At 35.3% G+C, this 14,422-nt stretch overlaps 2 protein-coding genes across 4 annotated transcripts in view; one reads left to right on the top strand and one right to left on the bottom strand.

Moving 5' to 3' along the window:
- The first annotated feature begins 1,253 nt into the window (after positions 1-1,253).
- LOC128992556 (ribosome production factor 2 homolog) lies at positions 1,254-10,646 on the top strand. Its single transcript, XM_054416189.1, has 6 exons — positions 1,254-1,427; positions 6,798-6,930; positions 7,295-7,454; positions 7,725-8,004; positions 8,929-9,073; positions 10,436-10,646. The coding sequence occupies exons 1-6, from the start codon at positions 1,402-1,404 to the stop codon at positions 10,616-10,618; spliced, it is 927 nt and encodes a 308-aa protein (XP_054272164.1). The 5' UTR covers positions 1,254-1,401; the 3' UTR covers positions 10,619-10,646.
- A 1,884-nt stretch (positions 10,647-12,530) lies between these two features.
- The window catches only part of LOC128992081 (b(0,+)-type amino acid transporter 1-like), a 53,301-nt gene continuing 51,409 nt past the window's right edge, over positions 12,531-14,422 (bottom strand). For all 3 annotated transcript variants that reach the window (XR_008490689.1, XM_054415485.1, XM_054415484.1), the window contains exon 12: positions 12,531-13,960. Coding sequence is in view for 2 of the 3 variants with exons in the window: in XM_054415485.1 (XP_054271460.1) it covers positions 13,893-13,960 (68 nt within the window). In the remaining variant the exon portion in view is untranslated. The remainder of the gene's footprint in view (positions 13,961-14,422) is intronic.

Here is a 14,422-nt window from a genome sequence, read left to right as displayed (position 1 = left end):
ACCTACAGTATATCAGCCCGGCACGCTAACCAATAGACCACCGAGGCCGATGGCTGCTGATCGTTTTGTTACGGTAATGGCGTTCCCTCAGCTAATAAGAAGATCTCAGCTGTCATCGTAGGTTGTGTCCATTTTGCGGTCGTCCATTTACCGGTCAAGGGTAAAATCGTCCATTTACCGGTCAACCCAAAAATTTGGAGGGGTGGGTCAAAAAAAGTTTTCCATTTTGCGGTCACATATTTCTAAAATTCCGAGAACATGTGAGCCAGGTTGATGACTCAGAGTGGTTAGCCAGGCCGATGACGCGTCGGTATGTTGTACACCAATGCACCAATAGTATGTGACCAAACTATGCAATAAACTTATTCAAATCACGAGTAGTACTGTATTATGTGTATTTGAACATTTTTCTTAAAGAGAAATGAAATAAGTTTTAATCCTTTAAAAGAATGATAAACGCACTTTGGCGGTCAGAAGACGCGATGATTGTTAAACATCACACTTTTTACTCCACGTTTCTTTGGGCAAGAAAAATCATAGTTCAATAATGATTTTTTTATATTAAAAAAAATCTAGAAATTAATTGTATCTCAAAGATAAACTAACCACTCGGAAAGAAGTACGGCGCACAAGACAGGATAGCCTACTGCATTTGCCTCGTGTAAACTTTAATTCAACTTCTAACTAGAAGGGGTTTTCTTTTTTCGGCCCTCAGGAATACAATTTTTTTACCTGAAAGAATTAAAATTTTAAGTTATAAGGCTCTCAGACGAGAAACAAGAAAACTCTATTTGTAAATATAGGTTAGTTGTATTAGTTTTAATTAAATTATTTGTTCTCTTTTATTATAGTATTGAATACTGTGTACCTGACTTGAGTTGTTTTGAAAGGCAGTGTATTTTTGTACTGAAACCCGCTTTAGATAAATTACGTTTCTATTCTATTTTATTTAATATAAAGGTGGCTCCATCAACAACTCCTCGTGAAGATCTAAAACTCGACATCTGCAAACAATCAAGAAATGTTGCTGCTCTAGTGCATGGAACCTATTCATTCAAAATAGTCTGGTATTCTAGGAATCGAAACCTGACCGCAAAATGGAAAACCTCCCCTCCCTAGAGCCTCCCCACCCCCACACTTGACCGGTAAATGGACTGACCGGTAAATGGACTGACCGCAAAATGGAAGACACCGTCATCGTAGCCTCTTCTATACCTCCCCTGAGTAAATACCTCATTACTTTTGTCATTCGTAGGTTATGTTTGTTCTTGTTCTTGGGGTTGAACTTAAACCTAAACACTTTATTTATTTCAATAAAACATCGAATCTCCTATTAACCTAAGTTGTCTGCACACTGCAAACACCATTAATTAATATTAATTGACATTTTTAGAGGATACCATGCCTGCCGTCATGCAAAGGATCGTGTAAGTAGATTATGTTGTAAATTGTTATTTAATTCTATAAGAAGGCTTGAGGCAAATGTTTCGCTTTTGACAAATCCACCCTGTTTGGATATTCTTGCTATAGTGTTGTCATTTTTCCGTATAAGTTTAAGTTAACTGGCAGCATTTTTGGCTGCACTTTACTTTAGGTCCTACCCGCATTCGAATAAAAATATCGATTGTTATTGATACGTACTTGTCCAAGGCATTCTTTCTCTTGATTAGGCCTACTTATAAGAATAAACTTTTAAATTAATGAGAAACAAATTTATATTAAAGAAAGGAATTCACACTTTTATTTTGATCACACAAACATACATGAACACAGCTTAATATAAAAAGTAGAACATATGATCTTGAGACAATGTACATTTAAACAGTACATAAGCAAAATTGTCAATGTTCCAATACTCCCTTCACAATTTTGAAACTAAATGTCACAAAGTCCAATGTTTACTTTAAGCTGTGTAAACCTTACTCGATTGAGAGGTTTAGTAAGGATGTCGGCAAGTTGATATGTTGTAGATACATGTTCTACATCAACAAGTCCTTCCAAGAATTTTTCTCTGACGAAGTAATACTTAACTTCGATATGCTTCGTTCTGCGATGAAACTCTGGGTTCTTGATGAGTTTCACAGCACTGCTATTATCAATTTTCAGAACAGGTGTCAATTGTGAGTGACAACTTATTTCTTCAAACAGACGTTTCAGCCATATTGCTTCTTTAGCTCCTTCACATGCAGCCACAAACTCGGCTTCTGTCGTAGACAGTGCTACGGAACGCTGTTTCTCGCTTCGCCAGCTCACTGGACCTCCAGCATAACAACTGATAAACCCAGACGTTGATTTCCGAGTACTTTCCTCTCCAGCAAAATCAGAATCAGTGAAAACATCCAGATTACTGCACAGTGAGGACTTGTACAAGATACCAACATTTATGGTTCCTCGCAGATATCTAAATATCCTTTTGACACTCAACCAATCCGCTTGAGTAGGATGTTCCATATTCCTCGCAGCCAATCCCACAGCAAAGGAAATATCAGGTCTTGATACACAACTTAAATGCATCAAGCTTCCAACAGCCTCACGGTATGGAACTTTTCCACTGACAGACTCCACTGGACCATTGTTTACAGGTCTTTCACATGGTGTAGAAATGGAATTTGAGTCACTCATACCAAAACGTTGTAATATGCGTTTAGTATAGGCTGATTGACCAATCCATATTCCACTTGAACTTTTCTTGATCTGTAATCCTAAATAACTGTCAAGTACACCAGATTTGATTTTAAAAACTTTGGATAGGCCTAAGCTTTTCATGAATTTATTCATGTCATCAAGTCATCAATGATGCTATTGTCGGTCCCAGCTACTAATCCATCATCCACATAAATAAGTACAAGTAGCTTCTTCCCGTGATTGTTTTTATAAAAGAGACAGGGATCCGAGTTACTTCTCTTAAGACCTTGAGATTCAAGAAACTTTGTAAGTTTCAAGCTCCAACAACGAGGAGATTGTTTCAGACCATATAATGACTTTTGTAGTTTACACACACGTCCAGTTCCATCAGAATAACCTTCAGGTTGCTCCATGTAAACTTCCTCTGAAAGATCACCATATAAAAAGGCAGTCTTCACGTCAAACTGACGCAATTCCAGATTTTCAACGGAAGCCGTACTTAGCACAGTTCTAATGGTGTCATAACGTACCACAGGACTAAACAGTTCATTATAGTCAATTCCTTCACGTTGTGCATATCCCTTGGCTACTAGTCGAGCTTTGTATTTTTCATGAGAACCATCAGAATTAGGTTTGGTTCGAAGTACCCAACGACATCCCAGGACACGAGCTCCTTCTGGTTTATCCACCAAAATCCAAGTTTTATTTTCATGAATAGATTTTATTTCATCGTCCATAGCAGCCTTCCAGTCAGATGCATCATCTAACACCATTGCTTCCTTGTAAGACCTTGGAAACATCTGTGTTTCTGATTGAACCAGCATCAGATCAAAATTTCCACTGCTCATCCAACTTGGTACATTTTTCACTCGTTTTCCTTGTCGCAACATATCTTTTGTGGTTTCATTTTTAGACAATACAACACACTCGTCTTGCTCACCTCCATCCAAAACAATAGGAGTTGCCACTTCATCAGTTTCCACTTCCGTGGTTTCATTTTTGACAATACATCACACTGCTCACCTCCCTCCAAAACAATAGGAGATGCCGCTTTGTCAGTTTCCACTTCTGTTGTTTTTGAAGTGATGTCAAAATGAACTTCATCGCTCGAAGATGGCTCATTATCAGGAACAGTACTTCCTTGGGATATCTCAGGTGGGAAGATAACATCATGGCTAATAACAGTTTGCCGTTTGCTTGGTACATACACTCTGTATCCATCTCTCAAACCATGATACCCAACAAAGATTCCGTCAATGCTTTTAGCATCCCACTTTTTCCGCTTTTGCTTCAGCTGATGTACAAAGCAGTTAGTTCCAAATACTCTGAGGTGTTGCAGACCTGGAACACTCTTACCCGACCACAATTGCAGTGGTGATTTGCTTTCTACAGGACTTGGTCCTGTAAGATTAAGGAGGTAAACTGCAGTATTACAAGCCTCACCCCAAAGAAACTTCGGCAAGCCTTTCCTCTGAAGCATAGAACGAGCAGACTCCACAATCGTTCGATTATCGCTCTCAACAGAACCATTCTGTTCAGGGCAGTAGGGAGAAGTTGTACGTATCTTAATACCATACTCCTGAATGATTCTCGTAGTTTCCTTTGATAGGAATTCAGACCCGTTATCAAACAACATTTCTTTTATGATCTTTCCACCTTGTTTTGCTTCTGCAAGAAAGATGCGCATACAATCAGCTACTTCACTTTTATTCTTTATGAAATATACTTGGCGATACTTACTGTAATAGTCTTTAAACAATACAAAATAGCGGTTACCTCCAAGAGAAGTGACCTCCATAGGTCCGCAGACATCTGTACTGATCAGTTCACCAACCACCTCAGGACAAGTTGGACGAGAATGAAATGGACCACGATGAGATTTACCAAGAACACATCCATTACACAGACCCATGTCTCCAGTCACATTAATTCCATTCATCTTCAAAACTTGATGGCGTTGATTCTGATGACCTTGCCGTTCGTGCCATAGCTGTAAAGAATCTTTCTTACATGCAAGTTGTACAGTGGGTTGTATAGGACAAATAGCACGCATGTTAAGAAAATATAAATCCCCATGCAAACGTCCAGTCAATGTAACAATACCATTTAGGGTAAATTTACATCCAAGATTGTCAGCAGAAAACACATGGTTCTTCTTCGCTGCCTTGCTGACTGACAACAGATGAGCTCTAGAATTAGGTACATACAAAACGTTTTCTACAGTCGTTTGAATTAGCTCCTTACCAACTTTAGTTTCAACAACAATGATCCCAGATCCCTCGGCATAACACTTTTGATCAGAAACATTATCACTGAAGCCAGACATAAGTTGTGGTTCTGAAAATTGTGAATACTCTGTAAAATAATCTTTACACCACGTTACATGATGAGTAGCACCATAATCCGCAATCCAAACGTCCCGATTTGTAAAAGTTAACTCATTCCCGCTCATAAAACTATGTTTTGCAGACACATCCTTCTTATCAGATGTAGACTTCTTTTTAAGTGGACAATCAGGAACCTTATGCCCTTTTTGTTTACACTTAAAACAAAATATCTTAGTTACCTGCTTTTGATTCTGATTACTGGGCCCATAACCTATTGATACGTACTTGTCCAAGGCATTCTTTCTCTTGATTACTTATAAGAATAAACTTTTAAATTAATGAGAAACAAATTTATATTAAAGAAAGGAATTCACACTTTTATTTTGATCACACAAACATATACATGAACACAGCTTAATATAAAAAGTAGAACATATGATCTTGAGACAATGTACATTTAAACAGTACATAAGCAAAATTGTCAATGTTCCAATAATTGTTCGATTGTTTCATTCGATATAGCCTATCGTTTGGTTAGTTAGGTTAAGTTTACCTTACCTAACTAACCAAACGGTAGGCCTATATCGAATTAAACAATCGATTAATCGATATTTTCATTCGAATGAGTGTAGGACCTAAATTAAAGTGCAGCCGCATATTTTTACACATAAATTTCTACAGGTCTTAATGCGTTAGTTGACACAGTCCTCTTCAAGAGAGTTGGTGTGTGTTCATAATACTGTAACATGATTTGTTTTACATTATAGATATAGATCGACATACTAACTACTAGATAAAGACATCGATACAGTAAAACCCCTCATATCCGGCCTACATGGGACCGAGCCCCTAGCCGATAAACCAACCTATTATTAAAACGATAATTTGTATCTAATAACGACCAGTATTGTTTAAGTTGAATTTGCAGTGTTTTGATATAATTTGACTAGTGCTTAAGTCTCTTTTGAGAATCTACTAGCTCAAGTGACTAGTGAACCGGCTAAAAATGTATATGAACAGGAAACAAATAACCGTGTACGTACAGTTGGGGGAAATATTTTTTGTATAGATTCTGGGAAGTGACAGGATAAACCAAGGACCGAAAATTTGGAGGCCGGACATTAGGTTTTCTAGTCTACATACAACGAAGAAAGCGAACTAAAGTTGACGACAAAACAAATTTTTTATTTTGATACATGATTGAATTTTTTATTGAAATGTAACATAATGTAAATAAATATTATTTATTACCTAATTGATCAGAAAAACTAATAGAAAATATTGGTCTGTGGCTAAACCTATGTTTAATTCAATAGGTGTGGTCCAAAAGAGAATCTGGCCCGCAGGTTAGGGCAGTGACTTAAAGTCTGGCGTCAACTATAGTTGACGATTGGTGGCAAACGTGTTAAACATTAGCGTTGCGGCGACACTCCGAATTATTTAGTGTGACAGCTGTTTTGGTAAGCCAGGACTGCGGTGTTACCACTTCAGTGTTGCAGGGGCCTTATATTAGAGGAGGCTAACTTATGTGAATACATAGGCCTACCCAGGATTATTAGATTATGAGAGGAATAAAAACGGATTGAGGTTGAGGGATGGAATGCTTATTGTGCGTGGTGCATATTTTGACGCTAAGCCTGCCTACTTGTTGGTATGCCTTGACTCATAAAATATATTCTCAAAGCTATTTTATTAGAGCTGCATTAACTTGAGTCCATTACCTATGGTTCCTAACTTACCATAAATTGGGTAGGGCTAATATTTATTGTTTAACAATTTATCATCCAAGGAAGAATTTTATCCTAACTTAGGTGTTTCTACTTATGATTTGTTCAATTTTTTCAGGAGACCTATCACTCACAAAGGAAAAAAAGCACTGATTGATAAAGAGCCGAAATTGATTGAAAATACCAAACAGTGCTTGTTCATCAAAGGGAAAAATACAAGTGATATTACACGGAACTGTTTGTTGGATTTAGTAAGTTTGTGTGGTTATTTCAATTATTTTGTAAGTTGTAATATCTCTTTGGTAGGTAGTTTTAGTTTTGTTTCCAGCTCCAGATAGGCTTAGTGAGACCTACACTGAATTAATAATCACAAAGCAGTTTTTGCAATTTTACTTTCAAGCACACTAACTTATTTTATAAACTGAACCATGATGTAGAAAAATAATAGGCCTGGATCAAATAATTTTACCTTAGGCCAATTGAATATTCTGGTGAGTGGGGGCTCTCTTTGTCATTTAGTTTTATATAAATTATTTTCATGGCAATAAGTTTATACATATTCGTCTCATTGAGCTAATAGTATTAGTATTCTAATCTATGTTTTCTGTGTTTCAGTACTTATTGAAAAAGCCAGACGCTGTCAACTTGAATAAAAAGAATGACATCTTACCTTTTGAAAACATTGTACCAGTTGAAGGTTTTGCCCGAAAATATAATGCTTCATTATTTGCATTCGCTTCACACAGTAAGAAACGACCCCACAATGTAATAATAGGTAAGGAAAATATTGGTTTGAACTCTTTATGTTAGTTGTGATAGCGCAGAAAAGTTGGTAGGCCTACCCTTTAGATGATATCCAAACAACCCTCGCTAATTTTCTGATCTAGGCAAAACTCCGAGTTGATAAAAGTCACTTTACGCCCTATACTTTATAGTCCAATTATCAACCTTTTAGCTACCGTACGTTCTGTATACTTTTTGAACAAAGTTTCTATGGAAAAAATCTGTGTAAGAATATGGTTGTTTAGTTATATAAATTTTGCAGGTAGAATGTACGATGACCAACTTCTCGACATGGTCGAACTTGGCATTGAGAGATACAAGGGTTTCTCAGAGTTCACATCGGAGAAAGTCGCCGTCGGGATCAAACCGTGCCTGTTGTTTGCTGGACCCCAGTTTGATCAAAACCCTGACCTCAAGCGGCTTCAGAATCTTCTGGTGGACTTTCTTCAAAGAGAGACTGTCAAGGCTGTAAGACTCCAAGGACTCGAACATGTGATTATGTTTACAGCAGATGGGGACAAAATATACATGAGGAGCTATAGGTTTGTATCACTCATTTGTTTGATATACTGCAATTTAAGTTACCTATTCGTTTATTGTTGCATTATATAGGTTTACTTCACCCTTTATAAGCTTTATAAATTATTTATTTAGGAGATTTTTATTTTATCAATGTTTTTTCTGAACTTATGAACACTAAAATCCATATTTGTAGGTGCCTATTAGCCTAAAACAAATGTTCGCTGCCTGGGTATGTAAGGCTTCAGTAAGCAAGGGAAATTGGCAACATTCCATAAATGGGTGCAATTGGTGAGTCAGTGGCTTAGTCGGTAGGGTCACACATATTGTGTCCATGGCAGCAATGTCGTGAATCTGGATCTTTGTACCTTCTAACTACCTTTTATCAATGGGACAGGCAAATGTAAGGTTGAAAGAGGCTGCCAGCCACACTTCCACCCAAGCTGTCCACTGGTAATTTTAGATGGATGACCAAAGATGCTCAGCCAAAGACCAGTAAACTCCTCGAAAGTTGCACATCAGACCTTAGTGATATAGGGTCAACCCCTCAATCTAAACTGGTGTTTCCTGGCTGAGTATATGATTTCTAAGACCACTTATCCATTGAACAGACAAAGTGATCATGCAGTGGTTATGTCCCGTCAATTACGTATATCAGCAACTAAGAATAAGGATGGAAATAATATTTAGGCACCAGCGCAATCTTTGACTGGCTCACAGAACTACGTTTGTTTTATAAAAAAATTGGCAACAGCTGGTCCATGTTGATGGAATGTCTACTTCATAATTTAAAAGTCAATGCAATGATCAATTTGAATTTAAGAACTTTACTGTTATTAAACATGCAAAGTTATTGTTCTGGTCTTCTTAGTTGTTAGGTCATACCAAAGGAACTTAAACAACTGAGTTTAGTTGGAAGGGGATTAAAACGTTACAATTTTTTTCAGGGTTGTCCTGAAGAAGTCGGGCAGTAAAACCCCCAGAGCTGAGCTAGAGGAGGTCGGTCCAGCTATTGACTTCAAACTCAGAAGGACAAAACTCGCTTCAGACGACCTTTATAAGCTGGCTTGTAAGAGACCAAAGGCCTTGAAGGTATGTTACCTTTTATAGTAGATTCAGCATAAATATGTACTGGATAATATTTGTCTCAAGGTAAAGAGTATTTGAAAAGTATTATCATTGCATACCATACTTGAAAAGTGTTTCATCTACTCTTGATTGTGTGGTTTAATTTTTTCCTGGAGAAATTGGTAAAACTTAATAGGACGTATAAGTTGATTCAAAGCTCTTTTGATGTAGTAGGCTAAATATTTTGTTCATTGATCAAAACTAACAAATTTTACTTTCAATACTGCCTAGTTCATTGTCTGTCCAAATGTGTTTTCACTCCCTAATGAGGAAAAGTTTTATAATTTATCATCATATAGGCCTACTTGTAAAAATACCAATACCGTATGTAAGGCATAAACAATAGTATATTACGTTACTAGTCCTGAAAATAAGTGTTTACCAAATGAGTGTGGTTGTTCCCGTGCGAGACAAAGTCAAATACGGGATTACAATACGAGTCCGGTAAACACATTTTGGATGAGTGACGTACAATACTACTAAATTCGTACAAATCCTTGTATATTACCACCGACTAAAGGACTAACAATCACTAGTCATAATCTCTAAGAGAGGTTATGTTTTTGTTTATAAACTAACCACTCTCACTCATTGCCAAATACAGTATAATCAGCTGGTCGGTGTCCGGTAAAACTCATTACAGTACAGTAGTACGTAATGAAACCCCATTTGATTAAGCTAACGGCAAACAGCTGTTTTCTGGACTAAATCCTTGCGTGGGAAGTTCATCAAAACAGTGTAGTGTGGCGTAAACAGATTTATATTCAAAAGGCATTACATTAACTATCTATTTGACCAAACCAAACCGATTATCTTCAAGCCCAAGACTGAGAGAATAAAAATGACATTTTTAAACACTATTGGCCACTAAACATATTGTTTCAACTGTTTGCAAAGTTATTTAAAAAAAAAGAATCCAAATAACTGAAGTTCCTCTCTATTATACTTTTTCTCAAATTTAATAGACCTTCCTCTTTGCCATTGACGAGCAATACTTGATAGACTGTTATTAATAAATTAGTACTAACTAAATTTACAACTGATTTCAGTAGTACAATTTCAGTAGGCCTACTGTTTAGACAGGGGTATCCAATGAATACTTAAAATAACTTATCAAATGGAGCCTTTAGATTTATCAGATAAGAATAGTTATTTATGTTACAAGTGTAGTAAGAGCGTTTTTACATCACGCTTGGGATAGGGAAGCTTAACATGGCAGGTTGGATAAAATACTTTAGTTTAAATAATTTATGTCTGGAAATGTTGGAGACCAGCTGTAATATCTCTGTTTTGCTAAGCCCTAAATGCTGGAATGTTTTTTCTTAGGCCAAGAAGGTGAAGAACATAGCTCATGATGCTTTTGGCACAAAGCTGGGAAGAATTCACATGACCCGACAGAACATCGACAAGCTTCAGACCAGGAAGATGAAGGGGTTGAAGAAGTCAGCCACGGAGAAGAAACTGCAAAAGAAACAAAGGGCAGCAAAGAAACCGATAACTGCTAAGTAATCCTTTGGAAATATAACTTTTAAATTTTCTTGGTCTTCTTTCTTAAACCAAATATTGTATTGCTAATATACTTAATAGAGGGTATTTAAATTGAAATTCTCCATCCATTCATGTTTTGGAACTAGAATAACATCAAACTAGTGTACCTGTTGCTCAATTTCAAGCTATTGCGAAGTATTGCAGGCGTTATCTTAAAACGAATAACAGTCATAATTTCCGATGAAAGAGTCCACTCAAAGATTATGGAAATACTCACGATGTACATAACAGTTACCTAGTTTTAATCAACATTTCTTGTTAATATCTTTATCATTTATTTTTCAAAAGCTGATTTTTTAGTGCTTTCTACAAATGTTTCCCACTCATAGCCGCATTAGGTTGTCCATACAGTAGACTCCCTCATATTCGAACACCTTTTAACTGGATATCGGTTTAACTGGACTACACTAGGCGGAAATAACATCTCTTTAACAGGACAAATTTTATCAACACATCGGTTTAATCGGACTAGATCTGCAGGAAGTGGACGTTACTGAAACGACTGTTCTCGTAGGAAAGATTTGAGACTAGTTGATATCGTGTCTAAATACAATGCTCTCCTAAAATTTGAGTCAAATACTGTAGGCTATATAGCATGCTTTTAAACAGTCCGTTTTAACAAGTTTTTGGGGACGTCGGTTCAACCGGAAAACCCTGGCCTCGGTCACGAGGAGTCCGGATAAGAGGGAGTCTACTGTAATAACAATTATAAATTCTAAAAAAAAAAACCATTTCTATTTCTCCTACTTGGTGGTGTTCTGACTTTCCTATGTTTCCATAGTTTGTAAATCGGCTCTTTCAATGATTGCTCAAGAAATGCTTCACAGTGTTAATTTAGTTTTCTTTTTATTATATCAAATTGTCCAGGCTTGCTTGTTTTTTTCCATTGTAATATCTACGCCAACCCAAATTCAAATAGTAAACATTTCATTTTAACCGAGTCAGTGCCGGTATATGTTTGTAGCACACGTTTCCTTAAATTGCAACTGAAATATTAATAGCAATTAAATTAACCAGCAGGTCATAATGTAAACAAATATGTTTTTCATAAGAATAACATGGGAACTTTAAAAGCCACTGAGGCAGAGCCCATCAAACTTTTTCAAAAATGTAAGGTCAGTTTGCAAATCCTCACACCTAGACAAACATTTTGGTATATAATATGTGGGATTAAATCTTAAAACTAAAAAGCCTTATTGTTCACAAAACTTTTGTATAGCGTTTTAATAATATAGAAGATAGATAATCATTGGAAACAAAAAATAAATCGAAATAATTGAGAAAACATGATTCTACATTATACTATCAGACACATTCTTGAAGTAATAAGATTTTTCTTCTAATAGAAACATTTAAGTTATCATCCTATTTACATTTTATTTGGATTAGCCTACTTAAAATTACTTAAGTCCAATCACAGTAAGATAATTTTTATTATTTAGTATTTTTTATCCTCTGAAAATTCCCAATTATTTCTCTATCACTGAATGTAAACCATGTATACTTGAAGGATGGTTTTTGATTTTATACAAATTTTTAACGTGACTTTACTAGTGTGAAGGTTTAGCACAGAATAGGCTAATGACAATTAATTTGATTTGATTATGCTCTCATTTTAAATTTTAATAGCATAGGTTTCTTGCCGGTGAATTTAATCTTGCTTGTGTACTATCACCTTTATTCACCCATATAGTATTTGCCAACAATGTTTGTGTCCTTAACATAAAGTTCCTATGCTTAGTGAATCAGTTGAGGCTTAATACTTTGTACCTGTGGTAGCTATGGAATTGAATTTTTATTTCTGTCCCTCATATAAATAACAGGTACATGCAAATAAAAGAGCATATAGGAACTGAAATAATACACCCACATGTTATTTTTATTAACAAAACTTTTATTTCAAAATAACTTAACACTTGTGTAACAAAATAATAAATTCTTCCAACAACTTTATTACCCGAGTGCAATTCTTAGTTGTGAATTCCCTCCGGATATTTCGGTGGGAAATCCAAGTAACCGTTTGGTAACAATCTTACATTCGATTGATATAAAACAGCATTATAAAAATTACAATTATTCTGTTTATCAACAAGAGCATAAAACAAAGATAATAGTCATATTTTACTAAAAGATACAAAAAAGAGACAGCACAAGTATAAGACAGACATAGATAGACGGGCTAACTAAGAATAGTCATTGCTTGGATTGATATTGTAAGGTATTTCTAATAATTATCCGTAATCTTTAACCTCGTTTCACGCAGCATACTGTCTAACCGAATCACGTGTAAAATTGCTCGATAAAAATGCCTCTTTCACTAATTTTTAAATAAGACTGATATGTCTGCTTCTGTGAATAAATTTTGAACCGTTTATGTCAAAAAAATATTGTTGAAAAGGTGTACTTTTTACCTGACTTGCGTTTTTTATTTCATTTTGCTAACTAAAAAACATAAAAGAAAGATACTTTTATTTGATTTTTACTTTTTACCTGTACATTCAAAAACATTTCTACATTCTTGCTATTCAAATCTGTATGTTGAGGGTAGGTATAAAAAAATAAATCTATTAAATAGATACAGAGATTTCTGGCACTGATTGGTATCTTTTTTATACTGCTTTGTTAAAAGTTCATTTTAGCAATTTATTTTGTTTACTATCAAGACAATGAAAAACTTTGAAAAATATCTTTTCTCTACTAAGTTACAAGAAAATTTTGTTAAGTAGGCCTATGCACTATAACATGAGAAAGCTTTGTGAAATTGTAATTCAACAAGTAATAACTGTAATAAAATTGGGTGATAACATTGAATCAATTTAGTTGGATTTAAAACTATTTGTATTAGAAAGAATAATTCTTCTAAATTTTAAGTCTAGTTTCGTTATCACAGATTACATCTCTAGTTAGTTCTCTAAATGTCAAACAATATGCTCATTTTAAGTAAACAAAAATTATTTCTTATGTCACAACAACGCAATCTTTACTGATAAAATTTCAATATTTAAAAATGAAATTTATGCTTCGGTATGGGTAAAAATTTACCACTTGTAAAAATGATATATTTTTAGGTAAAATATAAATCCTGTTCCATGATTAAATGCACCTTTGATAAATAATTTTAATTGTTCAAATTGCACAGCCTCGATGAAAATCATCTTGTACAAAACCGGTTTCCACTTTTGTAGAGTAACTATTATAAAACTTAATTAGACACCCATAGATAGACGATGACGTATTAATCATAGACTACGCTCTGGGTAGGGGCCACCTCTAGTAGTAGTTGACAGAATACTGTGACACTATCTGCAATCAAAGAACCGGTTTATTAGTTCCGGCGTAAAACTTGTCGCATCAGAAAACACACCAATGTGAGAAATATTGCAGTTCATGCATTGTGCTATGCGGTCAGGTTTTTTTATGAAATAGGATCAAGTGGAATTAGGATGGACGTGAAATGCAGATGTAAAACAAAACCAGTTAAATGTAAGGACAGTCAAAATATTATTTCTAGGTTACCAGGTAGTATCTTCGTTAAACACTCACCGAAGGTGATTCCAAACTCCTGTGGAAAATCCTATCTGAGAAGCTATGAGTGATATTACTAATCTTTGGTTAAGCATATTACTAAAATAGTATTTACATAAACCACACACTTGTGCAAGAAATTTAGGTAACTTTTACATGGCGTTCTACAGAAATTGTTTTGGTAATTTTATTTTTATACATTTCATAAATTAATAGAATTAACAAATATCCTCCTGTAAT

Source organism: Macrosteles quadrilineatus, unplaced genomic scaffold, assembly GCF_028750875.1.
Source record: "Macrosteles quadrilineatus isolate MER2022 unplaced genomic scaffold, UCM_ALF_1.0 Scaffold_4__1_contigs__length_99947679, whole genome shotgun sequence".
NCBI lineage: Eukaryota > Metazoa > Arthropoda > Insecta > Hemiptera > Cicadellidae > Macrosteles > Macrosteles quadrilineatus.
The sequence above is the reverse complement of the archived record's forward strand: the minus strand, read 5'-3'. Positions and strand labels throughout refer to the sequence as shown.